The following is a 27,842-nucleotide window of genomic DNA, read 5'->3' as shown; positions in this document are numbered from 1 at the left end:
TGTTTTATATTTTCTTTTTTTAGAGTGCTCTTGATGGATACAATGTATGCATCTTTGCATATGGTCAAACTGGGTCAGGCAAAACGTACACAATGGAGGGGCCCGGTACAGGGGACCCAGAGACTATAGGCATGATCCCAAGAGCTGTCATGCAGATCTTTGACACTATTCGGGGATTGGAAGACAATGGTTGGCAGGTGGGTTATTAAAAATGTACATGAAATTGACAGGGAATACTATTCCATTAAAATCTATCCAATGGAGGGGCAATTTGTTTCCTCTAGTGGGTGGGATGTGAACTTGTTTAATTTGTTTTATTATCTATTTGGAGGGTCAGAATTGAAGTCAATATGATCAATTTGTATTCTGGTTCTAATCCATATGGATTTTGCCCATTGGGGCAAGAATTGTGACCAGCTGCAAAAACAGGTTAGTTGTAAAAATGTATTTTTTTCATAGGTGCTGTAATGCTGGCATGTAATATAGATTACACTTTTAACACACAAATTATGCTTTTTTGCCAATTATTATAGCAATAATTACAGTTATACCTCTTGGGTGGTTGGCATGTATGTTACTACCATAATTTGTGTGAGATGCTGGGAAGGACAGTCCTATCTCACTTTGGGAACTGTCTCAGGACCACAATGTCCTTCCATCAGGGTGGACTCCCCCCACACACACACCTCCTTCACTGGGCATCATCTCATTCAGATCTGTTGCTCCCACACTGCAATGGTCCATGAGCTTACACAGACATTATCCCAAGGACAAGAGTTTTACAGGCAGCAGAATGGGTGGTGTGTCAACTCTTCTACACTTCAACCACTGGTTTCTGCCTCCAGCTATCAGGTTCATTTTCCAACCTGATCCCTTTTGTCCACATGCCCCTTGGACTCTAGGGTATGAGAAGTGGGTATATCAGTTGGGGCCTGGGATTGCCTCTTGGATAAATCCTTGGAAGCCATGGAGCTTAATGTCTGTGCACTCTAGTGATGATCACCTCGCATGCTGATCTCATTTTGGCAGCCTCCTTCGGTCTCTTAAAGGAGAAATAATTTTTCCAGTTACACTTCAGCACTTGCTAAAGGCTGTAGCAATGACATTACATTATGCACTCTTCATGTTGATGGTACTGTCAACAGATAGCTTATTCACCTCCACAGGGGAGCTGCCTTGAAGACATCAAAATTCTTGTTGGGTCACAGCAAGAAACTTGCAGACTACACCCCACAAGGCATCATCACCTATGTAGCATCACATTATTTGAGTGACCAGCTACACAAGTTTCTGGCAGCAGGTTCTGGCCCTTTTAATTAGCATGCCCAACCTGACTGCCCTATGCACAGTCTCAAGCAGCCTTAGTTAAAGTTCCCCCTGTCATTTGCTAGTCAAGACAGTCAGAGAGGCCAAGGGAGAGAGACTGAGGACTCTTCCCTCATCTCCAAGGAGATAGGGGGCAGTGTTGCATCCTCTCCAGCAGTGTTTTCTCTTACCAATGTGTGTCACAGTCCACATTCCTACCTTTCAAAAAAATTCCATAGATGCTCCACCAAGTCAGGATCACCACTGCTTGGCTCATCCTGGTTGTCCACCTGTTGCCCAGTAATCACAGTTTGACTGCCTACTTGACCCATTGGTAGATGAGAGATTATCACAAAGGAGGGTACGGCTGTTGCAGCACAGGGTCTCTCCTGCACAACAGTCTTTAGATTCTCCACCTTCACTATTGGCTCATCTCTCAGTCAGTCTGTCAGGACCCATTTTCCATACTAGGAGACAATCTACTTCCAAGATGTATGATGCAATGTAGAGCATCCTCTGTAATTGGTTCAGTATTTTGTGTTGTTTGGGCATTGACAGAACCTATTATGACTCTTTAAGAATCTTACCTTGAAGACTTTTCCTGCTCTTTTTGGTGTACAAAGGGGAAGGAGTGAGCTTCATGCCTCCTCAGTGGAAAAGAGTTGTTTACGGTAGAATGGTAATTACAGTTTAGCTCATGTTCTTTGCTATTGTCGGTTTCGAAGTATGAGCCACATTTAGTAGCTCCGTTTCCAATTGTGAGTCATATCTGTGTGGTGGATGATCAAGGGAAATTAGAAATTATATAGTATTAGTATAATTTAGAAATTAATTAATTAACTAATGAAAAATGCCATTTGCATAAAAAGGAAATAAAAGCTTTCTTGAATCTCTTACAGAATAAAGGCAGACAATGTCACATGCAATCCATTTCAAATTGGTTTATTATTTGTGCAGTTAATTTTTCTTTAAATAATTATAAAGGGATCAAGATTACAAAAATGAACTGCTGAGAAGTAGAGTTTTGTTCAGATCAAGTCTTTTGTTATTTGTTCCCCATAATCTTAAAATGGTATGCTTGCTTTAACATGCTTTTCATAGATTGTGAAATGTATTTGGAAGGGTACTGGAGTTAAACCAGTCGATAATGTGACAAGTTAACTTCCTTTGTAAGCATCAGGTATTTTGAGTGATACTACAAATTGCCAATGCAGAAATAAGTTGTTGCAAAAATGTTATCTAATATTCATAGTTTAAAAGAAAAAGTGAAAACAATTCCAGCTAAATGAAAACAGCAAGTTGTTTGTTCACTGTTGAGGAATTTGATATCAGAAAGGTCAAAAAAACATGATCAGTTATACATTCTGAAGCAATGGGAAAATGTAATCAATGGATGAGTGTTTCCACCAGATGTTTGTACCTTGATTTTATTGACTTTTATTGACAAGTTGGTTATGTACCATGATCAATGAGTATTCTCGGTTATTTTAAATAACATGAATACAAGTTTGTCACATCAATTCTCAAATACGCCTGTGATATTTAAATGCAAATATGAATATTTAAAAACTGGTTACACAATTCATACTTAACATGTAATTATTACTCATATATATGTGACCTCCTTCAAAAAGCCACCCCTCCTCTAAAGTCACTTTCATACATGCCAACCATTATGCTTTTGGCACAATCATTATGCTTTTTTCACCTAATTAAATCTTATGCTTGCTTGTTTATGGATTATGCTTCTCCAGTTCATGAAAAAATAATGCAATAAAAGGGTTTTTATAATTTTTATTATCATCTCTTTAATTCCACTCATCATATAAATTTGAGAATATTCTCAAAAGAAAAACTGCTGCATAAAAATAAAGTAAGAACTAATTTGTCCATCATAGTTCTACATGTGCCTTCCTAATTTTCTATTTATAGTAACTGTATATGGCCCATTTCCAAGAAAACAGACTGGTTTCTTTAATTTGAAACTTTGACTCTCAGATTCTTTAATTGATAATCAAGATAGGTAGTGGACCAGTCTGTAATTTTAAACAAAATGGCTCCAGATGTTAAATGAAACGGGCATTTACATTTTGACTTGTGGATGAAAATTCTTAGAGCAGATGGGTCTTTTTAAACTTCAAAACATGTCTAATCAGAAAAAGGACAAATCAACACAGCTTTACAAATTTGTAAAGAAGAATATGAGAGTGATGCAATACAGCACCTGGATTGAGTACTATGTCGTGCTCATTGCAGAATTTATGGATTTCATATTCATTTGGCAAAAGTTGGACATGCAGACCAGTTAAAGTGAGTGTTGAATGTAAATAATTTTTCAGTATGTTTTATCTTTGTATTCTGGTTCTAATCCATGTGGATTTTAACCATTTTTGCAAAGTATTTTAATAGCTTTTAAAAAAAATGTACATTTTTCCTACATTGTACTGTAATTATGGCAAGTAATATATAGATTATGCTTTTTATGCTCAGATTACTCAAAATTACACTTTGTTACCTTTTTCGGGGGGGGGGGGGCTCTTTGTTGGCATGTATGCACTTTCCTGCAAAAGAGTGTTCTTAGAAGGGATCACTGGTGTGCTGTGATTGTGTGTGCATTTGTTTTTTTAAACAAAAAATAAATGGTTTAGTTGGGATTTAGTTTGTCATCAAAAATGGTGGCCTAAAAATTAATTTTTGAGACGGTGTTGTACGTGTTACATGCTTTTTTCTCTAAAATGCAGTTCTCACCCTTTTTTCAGTATCAGTTTGAGGCCTCATTCCTGGAAATCTACAACGAGACAGTTAGGGACTTATTAGGAAATTTGAAGGAGGAAGTGAAACATGAAATCAAGCTGGCAGGACAGGGGAATAATGAAGTTGTTGTCACAAATCTCACAATCGTCCCTGTAACTACAGAGGAACAGGTATGCGCACATATTAATCAGAGTTATAATCATCATTGCAAGCCAGGTGAGACTGTCTGCATTTCACCACCACTCACTGCTGCTTGTTCAAGATTTCTTCGTTAGCCAATTACACTGGTCAACAGTGAAATCATTACTGACTTGAAAAGGCCCTAATCTGTAGTATTTTGGTGTGCCGAACACGAATATAACCGTGAAAAATTTGTATTGGCTCTCGTTTTGAAGATATTCATATACCTCATTTTCTATGTTTCACTGTGTAAATTTCTCCAGTAGGACTGCAGCAACATCCGGAATAATGATGTAACATTGCATAATACCATCATGCTCACATCATCCACAGTTGATTGCATCATTTTCTGATGCAATGCAATACTAATGCCATGCGGCTGCTGAAGTATGTTGACGTCAGCAGTGTACTATACATGTGTAGGCCTATTATACTAATGCCAGGCGGCTGCTGAAGTTGACGTAAGCAGTGTACTATATAAAGCCCAATCAGATAGGTTCAGCATTTAAAATATTTTAGACGTTGTGCGAGACAGTTCAAGCTACTGTTACATAAAACTTATTATTTTATCCATTTACGTACAATAAAGAACAGTAATGCCTCGAAAGTGTGTTAATACCGCGGACAATTTTTGCTATATTTGTGGGGAAGTGACATTTGCCAACCAGAAGAAAAGTATCAATTCTCAAGTGAAGAAGGCATATCATCTTTACTTCGGATGCAAGGTTGGTGACCAAGACAAGCCTTGGGCTCCGCATATATGCTGTGCTACATGTACAACACAGCTTTCACAGTGGTTGAATTGCAAAAGGTCATCAATGCCGTTTGCAGTCCCAATGGTGTGGAGAGAGCCAAGCAACCACCTAAATGACTGTTACTTCTGCTTGGTTCCTCCTCTTTCCGGCGGAATAACGAAGCGAAAGAAGTCGAGAATAGTCTACCCAAACATTCCGTCTGCATTGAGACCAGTTCCACATGGTGAGGGACTTCCTATTCCAGAACCTCCAGCAGAATATTCTCTTGATTCATCTGACGAAGACAAAGGTGAGTCGACCTGTTCTTCTCCTGGTCCATCAGCATGCAGTGATCCAGATTTTCACTGTGGTGCATCATCAACCCCACACAGAATAACACAGGAAGAACTAAATGACCTGATTCGTGATTTGGACTTATCAAAGAACAAGGCAGAATTGCTAGGATCAAGACTCCAACAATGGAATCTTCTAGAAGAAGATGTCACAATTACTGCATATCGAAAGCGCCACCAGCAATTGGAGCCTTTCTTCAGAAAGGAAAGTAATCTGATATTCTGTTCCGATATTGAGGGCCTCATGAATGCTTTAAAAATCACTCATGACCCACAAGAATGGAGACTATTTGTGGACTCTTCGAAACTGAGTCTCAAGGCTGTGCTTTTGCACAATGGAAACATTCTTCCATCTATTCCAGTAGCGTATGCTGTCCACATGAAAGAGACATACGATAACTTAAGGCAGCTACTGAATTCCATTGAGTATAACAAGTACAGCTGGCACCTCTGTGGTGATTTGAAGGTAGTTGCCCTTTTAATGGGACTGCAGCAAGGATATACAAAATACATGTGTTTCTTATGCGAGTGGGATAGCCGAGCAAGGGAAATGCACTACATGAGGAAGGAATGGACTCACAGGCAGAATGTAGCCATTGGAGAGAAGAATATCCAACACCCAGCTCTGGTTGAGGCTCAGAAAATCTTGCTACCACCCCTTCACATCAAACTAGGTTTGATGAAGAACTTCGTGAAAGCCATTGACCGGACTTTGCCAGCATTCCGATACCTGCATGAAAAATTCCCTCGACTCAGCGAAGCAAAGATTAAAGAGGGAGTTTTTGTGGGTCCTCAGATTCGAGAGCTTTTCAAAGATGACCGGTTCAACAACTTGCTGGAAGGTGACGCGAAACAAGCATGGAATGCTTTTCGCCTAGTTTCTACAAACTTCCTCGGAAATGTTAGGGCAGAAAACTATAAGGAACTAGTAGAAGACATGTTGATGAAGTATAAGAAACTTGGCTGCAATATGTCTCTAAAGATTCACTTCCTTCATTCCCATTTGGATTTCTTTCCTAGCAACTGTGGTATTGTTAGTGATGAACACGGCGAACGTTTTCATCAAGATATCGCAACAATGGAACAAAGATACCAGGGAAAATGGTCCACTACAATGCTGGCTGACTACTGCTGGACACTCCTCAGAGATGCTCCCGAACAGCTGTACAAGAGACAGGCGAAGAAATCTAAGATGTAGTCAATGACTTGATTTTTTATAGGTAGGCTATTACAGTTGACCTTTTACTATTGGAATGCATTTCGTTATGTAAACATTAATTTCTTGCAGATTACAAAAAAACTAGAGCCAATTTTGCAATTTGACTGTCATATTCGTGTTCAGCACATAAAAATTGATAAGAATTGACTAATTTTATTTCAGTAACATGACTTTTGTAAAAATTTGTTGTCCAGTGTTACTGCTGGTATGAGTAAAATCTTCTCACCATTATGACCTAACATGGTCTTTCACACTGCTTGAATGAGCCAATCAAAGTTACTCATTTGGACACACTTGATAAAATCATCACTTTAATTTAGGTGTTGGAAATTGTTACATTGTTTTCTTGATGACCTATCTATTTATGTCTTCTCATGAAAACCCAGGAAATCTCTGCTCAGGCAGCAGTGGGTGATAAAGGGGAGCAAAGTGGATTGTCCGCTATGGCTTGTGACACTACTATGTTAGAGGATAATAAAAACTGAAAAACGGAAACAAAAACTTATTTTGAAATCTAGAAGAAATAACTTTTAATTTGGCACCATATTGGAAGGATAGAGGTAAACTGCATTTTTTGTATGAAGAAAAACATTTTGATCAATGAATTTAAAACAATTAACAAACTCATCACCTTATTATTTTTTTACTTCGATTTTTTCTTCTTCTCTTTTTCTCTTCATAATAAGCCAAGTTGACCTAAGTAATGGCATGCACAGGGAAGTTATACTGATAGCTATCAACTCAGATAAAGTTTATTTCTTGCTATGGCAATATAAAATAGTATTTTTCAGTGTTGTGTAAGCATAAATTTCATTTATAAGGTTTTATATACTTGTCATATAATTACTGAGGAAAATTTATTTAATAGAAAAAAAACAATTATTTCTTTCTGAATGTACTTTTTATGTCAGTGTGTCTTAACATTGTTTCCTCTTTTTTTGTCAGATTCACTCTCTTCTAAAGATTGCAGCTCAAAACAGGGCTGTGGCAGAGACTAAATGCAATGAAAGATCATCAAGAAGTCACAGTGTCTTCAGGTTAAAAATCACAGGTTCTAATGAGTTTACAGGAGAAAAATGTCAAGGTATGCACATTATTTTATTTAAAAATGTCTGCACCATGTTATGTAAACTGCAGTAAAGTTGAGTTGGGTTCCAAAGCTTGTTGTGAAGATAAAGGGCTAAGCTTAGCCAAGACTCAAATGGTTGAAAACATTTACCAATAGGATGGACTAGATTATTGAATAGTGAGATATTTTACTTGTGTTACTTATTTATAATTAAAAAAAGGGCATCACAGTAAGACTGCAAGATTTACCAAAATTTCTATACACGTATACAGTAACAGAAACACCACCATTTAATCAAACTAATTCTACACTCAACCTATCCCCTAATTTATATTAGGCTTACAGCCGACAGCTATTTACATATAAGCTATTGTCAGTGTGCATACCATAAATTTTGCGATCATTTTATTTGCTGTGCATCTTTTACCTTGTATTATGACAGGCGTCAGTTTGTATGCTATGTCTTTGTTGACAAATCAGACAAATTTGACTTTATATATGCCTTTGGCATAATCGTTATGTTTTTTCCTCTCACCTAATTACACCTTACATTTACCTGTGTATGGATTACGTTTTTTGGTACATTAAAAACTAAAATAAAAATAAAGCAATAAAAAGCTGCATTTATCATTTTTATTATCATCACTTTAATTCCACTCATATAAATTTTAGAATATTCATAAAAAGATGATTGCTTTGTCAGAACAGCATATGATTACTAGATGTCCTCGATGTACATATATTTTCTTTATTTTGTGTTTATAGTAACTGTAGATGACACATTTCCAGGAAAAGTCTGGTCTCATCAATTTTGAACTTTTCCTCACAAATTCATTATATTGACAAGATAGTTAATAAGCAGACTAGTCTATACTTTTATAGAAAACTGTACCAGGTGTTAAACAAAACCGGCTTAACTGTGTGATATGACTGAAAATGTTAGAGCAGAGGGATCTTTTCAAATTTCAAGAAATGTCAGATCACAAAAAGGTCAAACAACACCATTTTACAAATTTTAAGAAGAATATGAGAGTAATGTAATAGAGCACTCAGATCGAGTATGTGTCATGCTCATTGCACAAGTTCACTATTATTCAGTGAAAGTTACACATGTAGATTACCTACAGTGAGTGATGAATATAAATCATTTGTCAGTATATTTTGTGTTGTCTTGTTTTAATCCAGATGGATTTTGTCCATTTGTGATAAAAAAATATAGACCAGCTGCAGAACAAGTGTAGCAGTAAAGATGAACACATTTTTCCTACCATGTACTTAATTATGTTATGTCATATATAGATTACACTTGTTATGCCCAAATTACACTTTCTTGACATTTATATTAGCAATAATTACACTTACACTACCTCTGGGGTGGCAGGTTGGCATGTATGCATATATAATTAGGATTGTTATGATATTGTTTTATCCTGCTTCGGCTAATGTACATCATGAATATATCAATAATGCAACCAGATTGTAATGTATTGACATGCACATTGGCTAACACCAAATGTACAGTATATGTTTTCTTTTACATAGTTACCAAATTTGTAATTGATCACAAGCAGGAAATTAAACCAAGCCATTTACACAAGTAAACATTGCAGCCTTACATAACAGGAATCCCCTAGCCAAGCAACAACTGCCTGTTGGATAATGTTTAACAAAAGTACATTAATAGAAAGTACAGATGATCAAATGTACAGATCTCTTTGTAAGTAAATAATGAAAAACTTGGATGCAATACAATTTGTCGTTCTATATAGTTATGCATGCAGCTTTGGTTTTCATTAGGTCAAGTCAACTTGATCAGTTTTGAAGGGGGGGTGTGCAGTTGGTTTACTATCCTACCAAGTCAGCAACCATTAACAGCAAAAGCACATGTATTGGTAAAATGTCACTCATACAGTGAAAGGCATAAACAGGAAATTTGATAACAGTAATTACTACTATTGCATTCCTTACCTTTTCTGAGTGTTTTGTGTTCCTTTTGCTAATGTTGAAGGGATTTTGCACCTTGCTTCGCAGGCAGTACTTCTATTCACTGACGACCCTTATAATCTGATGTCTGGGTAAGTATTACCTACCAATCTTTGGTTCTCAATTATCTTGTTTTTTTTGTAAAAAAAAATATTTTCTCTTTCATAGATTAATATGTTGCTGGTTGTGGGTAACTGCAGATACACAAACCACCTGCCAATTGTGCACTTGTTGTGCATGCACTGACCATGTCTGATGTATTGTCTTTCCACAGATCAAGTGTGGGACTTGGCAGAAAGTCATCACACCTACAGAAGGAAGTGGAGTTGCCCCACACCTTCCTTGTCATCAAAATAGTAGGGGTCTGGATCCCCACCCAGATTATGAATGTCAGCTCCCATTGTGAGTAAGAAAGAAGGAGCAATCTTCATGGTTCAGAGATTGCCAAAAGGATAAGGATCCCTAATCCTTGGTTCAGTGCCATCAGGCCTGGTGAAGGATAGATCCTTAACTCCTTCCATAAGACAGAAAGTCTGAGAGCTGCATCTTTGTGGCAGTGAGGAGCAGCATCCTTAGTGGTGGTATCCAGCATTAAAAAACTGCCTTGACAACAGGGATCAGAGGCACACTTGTCTGTCAGGTTTTGTTCACTAGTCCAGGTACTAGACACTGAAGGCTGGATACTGGTCAACTAACTCACCAGGCTCCAAGAGCCAGGTAATAGTCACTGGTACATGCCTATCAACCAGGTGGCAGGCAAAATCAGAGTTTTGATCATCAGGACAGGGATTAGGTCTACAACACCCCCCACCCACCCCCCATCTCTGTGTTACCATCAAATCCCATTGAGTCAGACCTGGTTTTGCTTGTCTGTGTTTCGTCTTACACTTGCCTGTATATGGATTACACTATTCTGGTATATCAAAAAATAAGATAAAAATAAAGCAATAAAAAGTTGTGATTGTCTTTTTTATTTTCTTCTCCATAATTCCACTCATTTAAATTTTGAGAATATTCTAAAGAGAAAGACTACTGCATAAGAATGGCACAAGAGCTAATTTGTCCATCATAGATCTACATTTACTTTCCTAATTTTCTATTTATAGCAAATGTGTATGACCCATTTCCATTGGCATGTATGGTGATGAATGGAGAATCTTCTTCCTGCACCCCATGACAGACTGGGTAACTCGTCAGTAGCAACCATCCTCAGCCAACAAAAAAAGGGGGACAGCTAACAGTGTTAGACATGTGAGCAGTTATGTGACAACACAAACCCTGATGTAACATTTCTCTCTCTCCAGAGTTCTGTCTCATATTAGGAGCGGCTCAGGATGACAATACTCATTCCATTCAGGTCATCTGCTCCATCACAGTTGTTGGAGGAGAAGGAAGTTTTGAGATTTGATGAGGCATTAAATGAAATTCGTTTACCAACTCTTCTCCGCCTTGGGACAGCTAATAGTGTTTTGTGCTAAAACACTTCTGTGACTGAAGACACTAAGATTCCTTTCAGTCTGGAGAGACTGTTGGGGTCCTATTCTCATTCAGATCTTTGGCTGCTTCTACATCCATCCTTAGTGTGGAAGCTTGCACAGAAGTTTTCCCGAGGCAAAGAGTTTGCCAGGCAAGCTCCAACTGATGGTTTCCAAGATCAGATTCATTCCTCTGCTTGGTGTCTTAAATCTTCCTTCTTGGACTTTGGGGTCTCGATGGGGGGGAGGGGTATTGACTGGGACCTGACCTCATCTCCTAAAAGCCTTGCAGCTTAAAGGTACAAAGCCTAGTGATGATCTCCAGCAGCACTTCAGTGCTTGCAGGAGGCTGTGGTCAAAATGTCAAGGCACAATCTTTGTCAGTGATTGTTGTATGGTTTAACGCCATTTTTCAGCACACGATAGGCTTTGCATGGCGGCCAGTATTAATGGTGGAGGAAGAACCACCAACCCACGAGAAGCTACTGGCAAGCTTTCTCACATACCCACATTTGCCGAATCCTAGACTCGAACCCACGCAGACAGAGGTGAGATGGCAGTGATCCGTAACAGAGAGAGAGTTAGACCACTTCACCACACAGGGCCCCCTTTGTCAGTGATGCTGTCAGCAATATTTCTCCACCTCCAGAGAGATACTGCCTTAGAGACATCTAAGATCTTGCTGCATCACAACAAGAACCTTTTGAGGGCTGTGCCACTTAAGGCGGAGACACTTTTTGGGATGTCTCATCCCTTGTGGGGAGTCCCAGAATTTGAAGGACCATCCACACCAGTCCCTGACCAACCATGGGGACTTGAAATATTTTCAGTCAGACTTGAAAGATCAACAAGCAACCCAAGTTCAGATCTCCCTCATTCCTGTCTTTCTGTTGATGAAGAAATCCAACAAAGCCATATTGGAGGTCTTCAGACTCCTCCCGTTCCCAAAGAAGGGAGGTAGTTGGCCCTTGAGAGTTGCACCCTCTTCAGCAGTTTTTCTCTTCCCACTACTTCAGAAGTTGCTAGATTAGCCCTTTTGTCAATAGTATAGTTGAGCATTATGTACAGTGTGTGGGTCTGTTACTTGAGAGGAGCAGCACCTGCCTTACCTCTGGGAACACGGCCTCCTATTTTGTTTCGTCTTTAAGAGCTTATCATGTATTTTTAGCTTCAGATACCAATTTCTCACTCATTAATGCCCATGTGTTCTTTGGTCATGATCTAAACCTGGTGAGCCTCTCAGTGAGGTTCTTTTGATAATCCCGCATTAAAGATGGTTTTCCTTCGTGTTAGCTAACTGGGACCAAATACTTGTCATATCATTGAAAGAGGATTGCCTTTGTTTCAGGGCTAACTTTGATTCAGACAGTTCTTCATTGTGTGCCAACGTGGTTTCCTGGCAAAGAATCAGCTTCTTTTGGCTGCTCCTGAACAAATTAATATCCATAGTCTCAGTTCGACTTGTGCTAGGGATGATCAAGACAGACTACTTTGTCCAGTCTGGTGTTTGCATTTCTATCTGGCTAAATCAGAAGGGAAAGGGAATGGTAAGAAATGTCTCTCTGTCCCTTTCAAAGGTACTTATATCTCAATGGCTACCATTTCTAGGGTAGATTAGTTTGGCTATCATAAAACCTATCAATCATTCACAGAGATATATCACTCCTGCTTGAGAATCAAGTACATTAGGCTCTGGCTATTTCTAAATCATGAGATAATGAAAGATGCCTTTAAGCCTGCTCATTTTGCTTTCATCTCACTCTACCTCTATTTGATGGCAAGCCGTCACAAGGGCATGTGTGAATTATTCCCAGCTAATTTTACCTCAACGAGTCATCATCCACACCTGCCAACTATCGATATATGATTCACGATACACAGCCTATGATACAATGCATTATCAATGCACCTATCAAATTTCAGTCTTTTCGTTTCTAGAAGGTCTGCCAGCAGTGGGTGGTGGGGGTGGTGCCATCATTTATGTATAGACATATTGGTTGTATTTCTGGTTACAGACATATATAGACTTGTCATGTGTTCATATGCCATTCACATCCTTGACAAGGTATAATCATTGTTGATTACATATATCAGCGTAAAGGATATATTACAAAATTTATTACCTATGTCATATTCAAATACTGAACAGATTATTTAAAAGCCATTTTTGTCCTAGGTTTCTCTGTTGCTTTGTATCTAAATGGACCTTGTTTGGATGTCAATGCTTCCAGTGTGTCATGCAGTGAATACACCAGTTCTGATTGGTGATTATTGTTTTACTCTGGCCAAAAACCACCATTCAGAATTAAATGTGTCATGTTCATCTGACACCAGAAGTGTAGCTTTCAAATCTGATGCAAGTAGTCAAGATGCAAAGCAACAGAAAAATGTAGTTACTAAATAATCAGTAAGTCGTACAGGGGGAACAAATATGGTAGTATGTTATGAGCGGCTGAGCTTGTTGAAAAAATAAAATAATGAGCATGAAATTGGCAGGAATGTTATGTGCAGACATATTTCAAACCAAGTGAGTTAGCACCATGTGTTTGTTAATTTGTAGAAGACAAGTAGGTGTTGTTAATATTTTTTCTTTTTTATTGATATAAATGAGTTCCCAATTCCTGCCTAAGCTGTCTCGAACAAATTCTCATTTTAAAGAATTTAAAGGCAAAGGACTAATCATTCACGACTTCTGAAGACTGAAGTAACTTGTCTAGGATAAGTATCATTTTGTCTCTATATGGGTATCGATATGTCAAAAGTATTAATTTATCATTTCGCCCCATTGCCATAGTCAAAATATGATGATCTGCAGGTCTTCTTTTATATACCTAGATGGTCCAGATCATTAAAATGAAAATCATGTGATCTGTATTTCTGTTAAGAATGCTGACTAACCATTGTCAACTTATCAGCACCTTTACCTTTTTGTTGGACATTACAATCATTTGTATAGACCAGTGGGCTGCAGACTGCGGGGGGTGGGTGGGTGGGGGGGTATATGTGAAATGTTTTGAAGTTGAGGAGAGGTCTGCATACTTAGAAACGGCTGGGAATAACTGGTATACATCTTGACAAATCCTTGCTTTTGTAGATCTCTAACAGTCATGCAAAAGTCTTCTTGAACAAGACCATGTTTATCCGAGCTCCTCAGGTTAAAAAAAAGAAAACATTTTTAATAAATGTTGGTTTGCTTGAGTTGTTTGGTTTCAACATCACTTTTAATGCATTTCTAACTATATCATGCTGAGGAAATGGGACCAAAGTCCATTTCCCAAGGAAATATGGACTGTCCTTTGTGGGTATTGAACATACAACCCTTGAAACAGAAGCATGGCCCTATACTACCATAGTTCTCTGGTGGTTAGGGTGAAGAAGGTAGGATCTAACTATATATGGACATGACAAAAAGATGCATTTAACTTCATTTTCAGGTACATTAAATCTGGTTGACCTGGCAGGAAGTGAGCGTTTGAAGGAGTCTGGGTCAGAGGGTCAAAGGTTAAAAGAGACACAAAATATCAATAAAAGTCTTAGTAACCTTGGAATAGTTATCCTGGCACTTGCAAATAAGGTAATGCTTTTCTTTCATGCCTCTTTAACTTCATTCCAAATAAGGTAATGCTTTTCTTTCATGCCTCTCCTAATTGCGTTCTAAGTAAGGTAATACTTTTCATTCGTGTCTCTCTTTAACTTAATTCCAAATACAGTAATGCTTTTCTTTCATGCCTCTCTTTAATTGCATTCTAAATAAATAAGGTAATGCTTTTCTTTCATGCCTCTCTTTAATTGCGTTCTAAATAAATAAGGTAATGCTTTTCTTTCATGCCTATCGTTAATTGCGTTCTGAATAAGGTAATGCTTTTGTTTTGTGCCTCTCTTTAACTTAATTCCAAATAAGGTACTGTATATACTTGGGTATAAGCCGAATAATTTAGCTTATATGTGGGTCATGCACTTTTTAGTGTTTATACCAGTTTGGGGGTCGGCTTATACGAGAGTATATACAGTAATGCTTTGCTTTCATACCTCTCTTTATTTGCATTCTAAATAAATAAGGTAACTCTTTTCTTTCATGCCTCTTTTTAACTTCATTCCAAATAAGGTAATGCTTTTCTTTCATGGCCCTGTTTAATTTGATTGCAAGTTAAGTTTCATGTATGGATTTTTAGTAACCTTGGTAGTGTAATTACAAAGTTTTGGAAAAGGCATCAAAATGGTTGATGAGATGGTGGAAAAGAAAAAAAGTCATCCATGAAATTTAGTAGGTGGAGTTGGTAAATTTTTATTTTGATTTGGTATTATTACAACAAAGAAACACAAGTAGGTTAGATAGTGCCATTGGCTGACAAACAATAAAGTAAACAACTGATTTTGAGAAAAAGGTGGCTTCTAACAAAATCTGCTCTGATCAATCATGGCACATGCAGCTATGGTAATGTCTTCCTCTTAATATCCTTCTTTAACTTGATCGGAAATTAATTATATACAGTATAGAAACTTTTTCTCAAGTTGCATCGATCATGGTATAAACTGGGGGTTTTTTGTGTCCTTTTGGTGAATTTTATGACATTGCTTACACTATAGAATGTCATCTATTCAGAAAAAATACTACAATCCAATAAATAAGCTCAGGGGTTCTTGATTGGAAATGTGCAGATATTATTCTTGTAATGGCATCAGCTACAGAGAACACCAATGAATATTTATCATCTTTTGAATAAGTTTATTTTATGATATCATATCTATGATATCAGTGAATTTTTTCACTTGTGTAAAATTGAAATAATTATACTGTAGGAGTGCTGGATAAAAATAAGATTACTTGATGAAACTTTCTTGGTAATTAGTCCCTTAATTTTTTCTGTCAACAACAAATTACACACTCCACATCTTACTTAATAAGGTTAACATATAACATAGCAAGAACAGGTTAGTCTTTACATAAGAAACTGATGAAGTCTGAGTGTCTCAGCTGATGTAACCACAATGGGAAGACTTGTAGATTTACATGGTGTTCACCACATATACATATCAGAAACTGGTCAATAATGTCTTCAGTTGGTTGACTAGGGGAAAACAATTTAAATGAATATTTGAAGAAAAGGTTTTAAATAAGATGGATGGTTTATTTCAGGTCAAACTTGACACATTAACACAGTTGTTTTTTTCAAGGCTGCATCCCTCTTTTTGTACAAATGCATGTAAATATTGGCAACACATCATAAACAGTACACAAAATTAGCCTTCTGTATTATTTATTATCTTATGTTCTGTGTCCCAATTAGTACCTTGAACGAGGCTTCAAGTGGATGACATTGGAATTGTCTCTTTCCAAGTAATAAGGTGAAGCCGCTTTGAATGAGATTAGACTTTAGGTCTTGGAACTTCGATATATATGTGTAAGGGTAGTGTAATTTAGTGGTAAAAAAGCACTGGCTCACACACTTTTCTATACATGTTGTTCCAGTCTGACTATTATGAGCACGGTTAAAGTGTTTCAGGGCCTTAAGTAACAGTGCTTCTGCGTTATTGTGCATGTATATTTGTTGGCATTTTAAACTTATTTAAGAAACAATTCTGAGACTGCAGAGGAATGCCTTTAAAATGGGAGGTCCAAGTTTATTTCTTTTGTATTACTGGGAAAACTGCAGGTCCCAGACTCTGGACCACTGCTATTTTCAGACATGGGAGGAGGGAATATTTATTTTTTACTGGGGAATTAGCATCTTGAAAAAGGAGAGCAATGAAAAAGTAGCAGGCAAGCATTACATAATTAAAACTCGTTTTATCCACTCACCCAAGAAAGCTATATATCTAGTTCAAATAAGGATGTTACATCTCGGGGCAATATTTATCCAATGCTACAGGTGCTACACAGAATCCTTTATCACATAAAGTTTTGCTTGAATCTATTCTGATGAACTGATTATTTTTATACACCTGCAGAGTGACTTATACAGTTGATAAAAAGCTTGAAATGTTTGCCATTAGTTGTTTCTTAAACAAAAATCGTAAATGGCAGATGTTAATGCAAACTATATATGTCATTATGTAATTACACCTGGAGTATCAGTGATTAATCCCAGGAAACTTTCATGACATATACAAAATTGCTTTGATTTGTTTTTAAGGCCCCCCCCCCCCCCCAATATGTTTCCTATTGTACTGGTTTTAAAATTAGGGTAGGTAGATAGGTCTTTTTTTATATATAAACATTATATATTCTATAATGATTAGTATATATTATGTACTAAGCACTAAAGATTGGGCTAAACCAGATCAAGTACATGCACAAATCAATTTTGGGAATTTTTATATTGTTTTCTAAGCCCTGGAGGAAAAAAGTGCTTGGGTCGCCAGTGAAAAACAATGATTGTTGGCCGGCTGGAAACACGTTTGTTTTTGCCTAATCTTGTATTATACAGTCTTCATGTACTTGTTACTAATACCACCCCTTTTTTTTAATAAAAGGTATTTTCCATGATATTGGTGCTGATTTTATAGAAAATGTTACAATGAATAGACATGGTTGAATCAGCTCTGGCAGTTTATAATTTAGACCTTCAATTCTTTTCGATTCCAGGATTCACATATTCCCTATAGAAACAGCAAGTTGACCTACTTATTACAGAACTCCCTGGGTGGGAATAGCAAGACTCTAATGTTTGTCAATGTCTCCCCTAAGGAGGAAAACTTCCAGGAGACCCTAAACTCTCTGAGGTTTGCAACAAAGGTAATCTTTTCTTTCACTTACAAATCATGGAAGAAGTTTTTAAACATGCAGAAAATGCATATCTGTTTACTGAGTATGATTTCACATTTCTATGAAATATTTTACAAAAATGTCAGCTGCTGTTCAAAGAATTTATTTTACAGGCAACAGAGAAAAAAACAAAAGTTCCCCAAATGAATTGTAACAGTTCATCAGCTTTCTTGTTTAACAGTTCAAATCTATATTAATGAATTATCGACCATTTTGAGTTAAAATTATGACCATTAGCTTGAATAAAAATAAGCAAGACTGCTTTGAAATAATTTATTACGAGAATTAAAAAAAGGCACAAAAATAGCTACCATAACTGAGATTTTAACCTGGGACCCTTTGCAACAAAAAAAAAAAAATTAATATCTAATATACTCTGCTGTACATTGCTATGAAATTCAATGTAGTTTCATCAAAATACATTTAATAGGTTGAACATTTTTAGGAATATGTTAGTAATAAAATATTACAAAAACTAAATGTAACTAGGTGGTTCTATCAGAATTCATGCATTTGTACACCTATATCATAGGAAGAAGATGTTAGGTACAAAGACTGACAAAACTATTACTGAAGTAAATTAAATGCAAACCAGATGTTTACTTCCAAACTAACCAGAAACTAGTTATTGTGGCAGAAATGACACATTTGTTTCATAACGAGTTTGGCCTTACAAACTAACCAGATACTAGTTATTGTGGCAGAAATGACACTTTTGTTTCATAATGAGTTTGGCCTTCCAGTATGGTTCAGTCTGTGCTGTCTCTTTACACTGGACTGAAAACTTCACTAAAATTTTAAAAATTCAGCAGATGTTTCATGCAGAAAAGCCAGCAATGTGTACTCAGCTTGACATATGTTATAAAAAGCCAGCAATGTGTACTCAGCTTGACACATGTTATATATACAGAACTCATAGTGCATTCAGAATCCTTAGTTTTACTAGGGTAGCTGTTCCATTCATTGTTATCCTCTTGCTGATAAATTTAATAATTCAAAATACTGAATCAGGCAACCATTGGCCACAGGGTTTAATTGGGGACTTTTGGTTATTTGAGTTTTGCTCACCCCTGACAGCAGGTTAACCGAGTATCTTCACTTTAAGTTATAACGGAAGCCAAGTGTCCTGTTTTTCCCGTATATTTTGTTCCTGAATACGGGTGTATATTTTTCTTGTTAAATAAATTTTAAAAATTCCTTTCAGTTTTATTGTTTTCAGAACAGGCACTCAGTTCCATTCTGACAGTAAAGTATCACATGTATATAGGGATACAGAGTTATAGAATATGATTGGTTCATTCAAAATTGAGGCTATCACACCAATCCGTAACCACCATATTGACCGTTCCAGTGGCCTAGTGGTTAGAGCATCCGCCTCGGTATCTAAAGGTCGTGGGTTTGAACCCCAGCCAAGTCATACCAAAGACTTACAAAAATAGCACTAACAGCTGCCACGCTTGGCACGCGGCATTAAGAGGTTAGTGTTAGGACTGGTCGGCCTGGTGTCAGGATAATGTGACTGGGTAGGACATCGTGTTAGATGTCTGTGGCATGATGCCCTAGTGCTAGACATCGCTATAAACTGCCACACTGCAGACATCGTAGCGATATGACTGAAAATTTTTTAAAGCTACGTTAAAAATCCAATCACACGCATGCACACAAACCACCATATTGGATTGCACGAAACAGTTGCTATCAGTGCGTCTCATCTTCATAATATTCTACTTCTAGTCATGTTAAAAAGGAAAGCAGAAAATTCAGAATTTTCTCCAGCAAAGAAAAGAAAACAGAACTGGAAGGACAATTATGCCATAATGTCTATATTTGTGAAATCACCTAGTAAAGGCAAAAACTTTGCATTTTGCAAATTGTATAATTCTAATTTAACTATTGGGCATGGAAGCACCCACACGACATAAAACGACATGGGAAAGCTAATAAACATCAGCTTGCTGCACCAACAACAGAGTCCGAACTTACAATGTTTATAACCTTGAAGTAATTCAATTGGAAGTTCATTTTACTAAAATTCTTTTAGCAATGAACCATCCCTTTTCATTTACTAGTGTTGCTGGAAATTTATTTTGCACACCAGACAGTAAAATCACAAAGGATTATTCATGCACTAGAACAAAAACATTTCAGTAAAAAAATTCACACAGAATTCAGATTATCAATGAAAAATGGTATGTTGGCATCAATAATGATTGAAAAAACAAGGCGTGGAAAAGGCTTCTATAAACAGCCTGTCTGAATGTTAGTGTGTGCACTCTTGCACATTCTGAATGGATTGACATAAAATAATTAAGTTATTGTCCTACTTTACTAGTGGTTGTATATGTTGCAAATAGTTACATATGCATTAATTATTTAAAAATCAGTATTTTTGTCATAAGCAGTCGATATTTTTGTACTCTTTGGTTGCAGCTATGGATTGATATATTTATCTGCCATGATCCATTCACTATTGTTTCATACCATCATTCGCTTCTATATAATTTTTTTTTCATTCTTACATTTTGTTGACTTGTGAATATTATGCCTGATTTAGTGACTTTTAGATCAGAGAAATTAATCAAAAATGCAATGCATATGTTTCCCACTCTTAGATGTATTTACTATGTACAATTTAATAGAGGGTCATGTTTATGTTCATTTGGTTGACATGGCCTTGCAGAAATGTCTGTTAAAGATAGGTGATTGTTCAATACATGTGACCTTTTGAGGCAGGTTGGACTGTATGTACCAGAATAACTTTAAAACTGAGTTGGCTAATAATCAGCTGGAAATATATTATTTGAAGAACACTGAATTTTATGGCCAATCAAAGGCAGCCAGCAGACTAAATATAAACTTGCTTAGTGGGATGCTAGTAGTGAATCAAACATTTAATTCCACAAGTAATTTGTCTTTTCTTTTCTTTCTAGGTGAATCAGTGTAACATTGGAACAGCCACAAAAAAGATAAAGTGAAAGGAATGTACATGAAATGACTAAATGAGAAGCAAGACTTGAAAAAAAATGGAGATATTGTAATTGTTCTGTTTGGCCTAGTGATGGAGACCAATTTTAAATCTCACAAAATAATACCATGTGAAAAAGCAAAATACAGAAGACAATTTGTTAGGAGTAATTGCTGTTAATAATTCAAAAGTGCCTAAGATAAAAGAGCTGTCTAAGCCTAGTCCTTATTTTACTTTCCAGAAAATCCTAAAAAGCCAGCAGAAAAGATAAGGAAAATATTACTTTTTTATTGCTGTTTATTTAACATGTTTTCCCAAATTATTCTTAATGTTTATGTAACAACGAAAATGTTTGAATATTATATGAGCATGGATTGTATGGTCCATAAAAAAGCACAAATTAGAAAAGCCAATAAACAGTAATTGATCTTTGGAGACAGACTACTGATAAAAAAGCATTGAAAATGTCTTATTTTTATACCTTTTTTCCTTTTTCCTTTTCTGTTGGTTTTTTATTTTTTGTTTTGGTTGTTGCAAAAATTGATACCATGAAAATAAATGACTTGAAGCTGATGTAATGCTTAGAATTAAAGTAGTAATTATGCATATAAAATAGTGTACATTTTCTACATCTTTTTGTTCCTTTTGTACTTCATGGTTTTTTTCTTCAGCATGACCTACTTTGTAGTCAAGTTTTCTAAAGTAAACTTACTATCCATATGTATATTAAAAGATCAGCATGACCTACTTTATAGTCAGATAAGTTGTATTGCATATGATCTACTTATTGATCACTGGTTTTTGGGCAGACACTTCTCAGTTGTCCTTCTGAAGTAAACTTATCACATGCATATATAAAGGTCAGCACAACCTACTTTTGTAGTCAGACAAGCTGTGTTGCATACAATCTACTTACTGATCACTAGTTTTTGAACAGCCACTCCTGAGTTGTCCTTTTAAAGTTAACTTATCACATATGTTAAAGGTCAGCATGACCTACTTTTGTAGTCAGATAATCTCTGTTGCATATGATCTGCTTATTAATCATTGGTTTTGGGGTAACCACTTCTGAATTGTCCTTCTGAAGTAAACTTATCACATACATATATAAAAGGTCAGTTTGACCTACTTTTGTAGTCAGACAAGCTGTGCATCATGACTTGCACTTATTCTTTCCCAGAAAAGCATTGGAAATTAACAAAAGCAATTTTACACTTTGCATTTAATAAGAAAAATTATTTGGTGCTCATTCTTATTTTGAAAATTTAAAAACATTCTCTTGCCTCTGTTTTTTTTTTAATTTTAAATTTCACATTTCAGAAATATTCATGCTTCAGTATTTCAGTAAGGAAGGGTTTCATTTCCTTTTTTTTTTTGTAACCCACTCACATTTGTAAATCAAATGGGGAGATTATTGTCTGTACACTGCCTTTTTTCCAATTCATTTTTCTGTGGTAAAAATCTCCCCTTATTTTGTCACAAATGACAGGTTTAAATTGCTGTCATTGTACCAGTTGTAAATTGTTAGGTTCAAGGACAGTAGATTTAATACTAGGTGAATATTTAAGTGGGAATTACTCATTTTGATGATATTACTTCCTGTATAATATAATCACATTCATTTTGAGTTGATATAATTAAGATGAAATACATGTAATTTGTACAGTAGCTTGGTTTATATTTTAGCAGTAAAAGAATGTTGGAAAGAGTAATAAAGTTCCCTGTATATATATATATATGATGTGTGCAAGAAAGAAAGAGTGTATTTTTTACGTGAGAGAGCACAGAAATTTAATGGGACTGCTCTTGGAGCAAACTTTGTTGAATTTTATTTTTACCCATGATTTATAGCCTGGAAAATCTACCTGGAATTTACTTCAAGGATTTCATAAGTGATAAGAATAACATGTATCATACCCAAAACTTTTGTCAAGCCAAACATATAACCATATAATATATGCACATCTTGTAGTTTTTAAACTGCCTAGACAAAATATTGAACTCAAGACCTGAAACAAGTAATTTAGTTTTTACGTCAGTGATATTTTGCACACAAAAAATAAGTTTTTAAAATTCTGAAACATTGATCATCTACTTTTATACTCATTATTGAAAAATAAGTTATTGGAGTTTGTAGTACTTCACATTTTTGTGCTAGGACATGTCATGTGTCCAAGTGCTCTGCCAGCATATCTAGCTCATCCTGGGCCTTACAATGTTAGTCTTGGTCCTGCAATGTTGTCATGTGTCTGAGTGCTCTGCTAACACTTCTAGCTCATCCTGGGCCTTACAATGCTAGTCTTGGTCCTGCAATGTTGTTATGTATCTGAGTGCTCTGCCAACACTTGCTTATCCTGGGCCTTACAATGCTAGTCTTGGTCCTGCAATGTTGTTATGTATCTGAGTGTCTGCAAACACTTTAACTCATCCTGGGCCTTACAATGCTAGTCTTGGTCAGGCATTGTTGTTATGTGTCTGAGTGCTCTGCTAACACTTCTAGCTCATCCTGGGTCTTACAATGCTAGTCATGATCCTGCAATGTTGTCATGTGTCTGAGTGCTCTGCCAACACTTGCTTATCCTGGGCCTTACAATGCTAGTCTTGGTCCTGCAATGTTGTCATGTATGAGTGTCTGCAAACACTTTAACTCATCCTGGGCCTTACAATGCTAGTCTTGGTCAGGCATTGTTGTTATGTGTCTGAGTGCTCTGCTAACACTTCTAGCTCATCCTGGACCTTACAATGCTAGTCATGATCCTGCAATGTTGTCATGTGTCTGAGTGCTCTGCCAACACTTGCTTATCCTGGGCCTTACAATGCTAGTCTTGGTCCTGCAATGTTGTCATGTATGAGTGCTTTGCAAACACTCCTAACTCATCCTGGGCCTTACAATGCTAGTCTTGGTCCTGCAATGTTGTCATGTATGAGTGCTCTGCAAACACTTTAACTCATACTGGGCCTTACAATGCTAGTCTTGGTCAGGCATTGTTGTTATGTGTCTGAGTGCTCTGCTAACACTTCTAGCTCATCCTGGGCCTTACAATGCTAGTCATGATCCTGCAATGTTGTCATGTGTCTAAGTGCTCTGGGCCTTACAATGCTAGTCTTGGTCCTGCATTGTTGTCATGTATGAGTGTCTGCAAACACTTTAACTCATCCTGGGCCTTACAATGCTAGTCTTGGTCATGCATTGTTGTTATGTGTCTGAGTGCTCTGCTAACACTTCTAGCTCATCCTGGGCCTTACAATACTAGTCATGGTCCTGCAATGTTGTCATGTGTCTAAGTGCTCTGGGCCTTACAATGCTAGTCATGCACCCGCAATGTTGTAAGAAGATGCATCTTTTGGACCTTCAATAATCAGCTGTGTACTCTGATGAAACTGAATCATATGGGTGTATGTTTTAACTAAAAGGTCGTTTTATTTTTAAAAGAAGCCTAATTGGCAAGGAGAACATAGAATGAAACATTACATGAAAATAAAAGTTGGCAAGAATATAAGGAAGCAGATTTACTATGATGAAGGTTTATTGAATTTCCTTGAATATAAGGATGTTATGACCATTGACTGACTCCCCATTTATCAACTGGACCTCCAATTTCTGTAAATGAGGACCATGGCATCTCATCTTAAAGGCTCACAGAGAGCTCTGTGTCTGTGAAACTGATCTTTAATTTTCCAGTGTTCACCAGCCCCTATCATTGTCAAACTGAAGATAGCTATAGGTTACAGTGCCATTTCCATTTGAGAGAGTTCTGTAGCACAGTCCCAGTGAGAGAAATGTAACAAATAAGAAAACACTAGTGACTCATTCATGGATCACTAGATGCCATAATGGACCCAAGGTCCTTGAGCCTAGTTTGTTTTAAAAGGAAGCCAACATTCATTTATAAAATCAGAAAGGTATCTATGAACAGTGAACACACCGGTAGTAATGAAACTTGAAAGTAAATTTGACGAGAAGCAACTCAGATGATCAGCCCGCCCTCATGACTGGTTTGAATTGGATTACAATTGAGAGGCCAGAATTATGATGCATCATGGGCATGTCTTATGTCCCCAGTGCTTGCAATGGGACAAAAACTACTCAAATGAAGACAAAGGAAATTTTGCTTCCATATTTGTATCCATTCTTAGATGACCTAATTAAGTTGTCAAATGATTACAGTAACAATCCAAGTATTAAATTTTTTTTAATCACAAAAACCTTGTTTGCAATATCAAGTTCAAACAAAACTTAATGAAGACAAATTAGTATTAGTAAGCATACCTGTATTCATGTGTACACAACTGTCTAGGTTCTTGTGCCAAATCAGCAATTTTTAAATTATTACAACTTTTTCTTTAAAGCAAAGTCTTAGAAGCACGATTAAGCAAAAACCAAACTTGAAGTAGACAAATGAAATAAGGAAGGCATGCTTTTATACATATGTAATGTAGATGGCCTTATTAGATTTTCATGCCTTTACAGCAATTTTTTGGAAATATTTCTAAAATTTTAACTTTTGGGAGTTGGGCATAAGTATTTTTAGAAACAAATCTAGTTTATTTTCTGCTTCTAAATTTGCATAAGTAGTACTAGATTATTCAGTGAAACTAGGACATGGATTCAGTGTTGACTGAATGAAAAATACCCAGTTTATGATGCTATTATTCCCTAAAACTGATGTGTTTCAGCATGTAAGAGTTGGTATGACAGAGAGAGTGAGAGATGTCATGGACATGAAGTTCTTCAAATGGCAGCATTTGTGCATAATTTTATAATTAAATTGCATTTTATATTTAAAAGTATCTGTTGTAATATTAGGGCAATGATGGAAAAACCACAATATCAAAATGGAAAACTGAGTCGGGTGCATTTAAAAAGCAACGGTTTTAGAAATTACTTCCCAAGTAATAAATAATTTTGCTCCATAAATTAAATGCCGTAGAAAACACATTTTTCATTTTGATATCTGTACATGCATTACATTGCTTTGTAAACCCGCATGGTAAATGACTTACTGCTGGCCTTGTATTTGTTGTAGTGGATATGCCATATGTACTCCCTTATAAGTCAAGTCCAACTGTAAACAACAAAGATCCTGATCTGCCATAGCATAATGCACCTGCAGACCAAGGAATATGTTGTTCTTTTGATTACTTCTAACAAATTGCACAGACCCATATCTGCTGGTGTATTATGTGCTGGCCAGTCTGGGTCTGTGTAGTTTAATTGGACTTATAAGTGAGTACATATGGCAGATTTTAGTGACCTTTACTGTTTCATTCAGTTTCTGAAACCTGAATTGTGTATACATTTTGACAATTACTACAGCATATTTCCATGTCAGTCATCATGTCTTAGTTGATAGACAATCTTTGCTTTTTGAACACGATTGCTTGTACAGTTATATGCACATGCATCCAGTCCATAAAAGGCAACTGTAACCTATATCTGCCACAAAATATATGCATGTGGGCTTAGTGTTTGACATGAAAATGTAATCCTTTTTAATAGAAAAACTATTGTGCATAGAACAAAATGAATTGTACTATTGTCATGTATCTTATGTGTCATTGCATTTTTATGTGTTTGGAATTAAATGGTGAACATTTATGCCATGGACTACAAATTGACAAATGCCTTTGGAACTGAAATTTATGTGATTGATCTGTCCACAATTTACTGCTGTTTAACCAAAGTTTGTACATGTCTGAAATTAATTACCAGCATCTATCAGACCAAAATGGAATATAATGCTAATGAACCATGTCAGTAAGAACAAATATTGTGGATATCATAGTACAGTCAAATATTGTTTATTCAACACAAATTATTTGCAACTGAACAATTATCATGATGTACAGATGTGATTATCAAATAAATGGATTCATTTTATGCAGGATTAGAAGTTGTTCCCATTTGCAGAATTATGAAACATGATTGTTGGATAAATGAAAGTAGACTTTTATACAGAAATGGCTCCTTGTACCTTATGGTCTATGATGGAAAAAGCCCATTGTGTTCTTATGGTCTGTGAGGAAATAGCCCTTTGTGCCTTATGGTATGTGAGGAAATAACCAATTGTGCCTAATGGTCTCTCTTCATATCAAAGCTTTTTTTATTTATTCTAACTCAATTTTTGGTGATTCGAGAATAAATAGTCTCTAAAGGATGTTTCATGTTGTTTTTAATTTTGGTGACACATAAACTTTTTAATGCATTAAAAGCAGAACTGTTTAGGCTATCTATAACAATAACACTACCAAGTCATACACATTCCTTAGATCTTGTGACCGCTCTGGTGGCCATGTGGTTAGAGCGTCCACTGCGGATGGGGGGGAGGTCATGTGTTTAAACCCCAGCTAGGTCATACCAAAGACTTATTTTTAAAATATGGTACTAACAGCTGCTTCGCTAGGCACTCGGTATTAAGAGGTTAGTGTTAGGACTGGTCAGCCTGGTGTAAGGATATGTGACTTGGTGGGACATCATGCTACATGTCTGTGGCATGATGCCCCAGTGCTAGACATCACTATAAACTGCCACACCATAGACATCGTCGTGATATAACTGAAAAATCGTTAATGCTAAGTTAAAAATCCAAATCACACACAGATCTTGTGACACATTTCATCAGTGAAGGCATTTCAAACGTGGTATCAATCTTTGTATATTTTATCTTTCACTGAAGCTTTATTAAAAATTAACTGAAAGTGAACACATTTGATGCATTTTTTTTCTCACAACATATACATGTTATTTTCACTCTTCATTCCAAATGTATTCTGATCTAATTAGTCTCATTAAAAAATATCTGTAGTTTGTGAGTATTGAAAAATTGTCTTTATTTCTATTGGCCAGTTTCTTTCCTTTTTCTTGCTTTTAATTTTTTTTTTTTGCTTTGTTTTGCTATTACTCCTATCTGAATAACTCTACTCCAGAATTTCAGATTGTACATCACATTCGTTTTAGTCATATCCTCCGTGAGTTTGTTTATCCATCCACTGCATCACTCTACTACAAGTCTGCTTATCCATCCACCGCATCACTACT

The 27,842-nt window shown here is 36.4% G+C and overlaps 1 protein-coding gene across 1 annotated transcript in view; it reads left to right on the top strand.

The window, feature by feature from the left end:
- The window catches only part of LOC149785001 (carboxy-terminal kinesin 2-like), a 74,655-nt gene extending 47,044 nt beyond the window's left edge, over positions 1 to 27,611 (top strand). The window contains exons 10-15 of the mRNA XM_089978697.1: positions 24 to 197; positions 4,065 to 4,229; positions 7,491 to 7,629; positions 14,507 to 14,646; positions 17,659 to 17,808; positions 20,769 to 27,611. Of these exons, the coding sequence (XP_089834823.1) occupies positions 24 to 197; positions 4,065 to 4,229; positions 7,491 to 7,629; positions 14,507 to 14,646; positions 17,659 to 17,808; positions 20,769 to 20,813 (813 nt within the window). The 3' untranslated portion in view covers positions 20,814 to 27,611. The remainder of the gene's footprint in view (positions 1 to 23; positions 198 to 4,064; positions 4,230 to 7,490; positions 7,630 to 14,506; positions 14,647 to 17,658; positions 17,809 to 20,768) is intronic.
- Positions 27,612 to 27,842: the final 231 nt, after the last annotated feature.

This window comes from Sinohyriopsis cumingii, chromosome 13 (assembly GCF_028554795.1).
Source record: "Sinohyriopsis cumingii isolate HCF-2022 chromosome 13, ASM2855479v2, whole genome shotgun sequence".
NCBI classification, from domain to species: domain Eukaryota; kingdom Metazoa; phylum Mollusca; class Bivalvia; order Unionida; family Unionidae; genus Sinohyriopsis; species Sinohyriopsis cumingii.
This window is presented reverse-complemented; position numbering and strand designations above follow the sequence as displayed.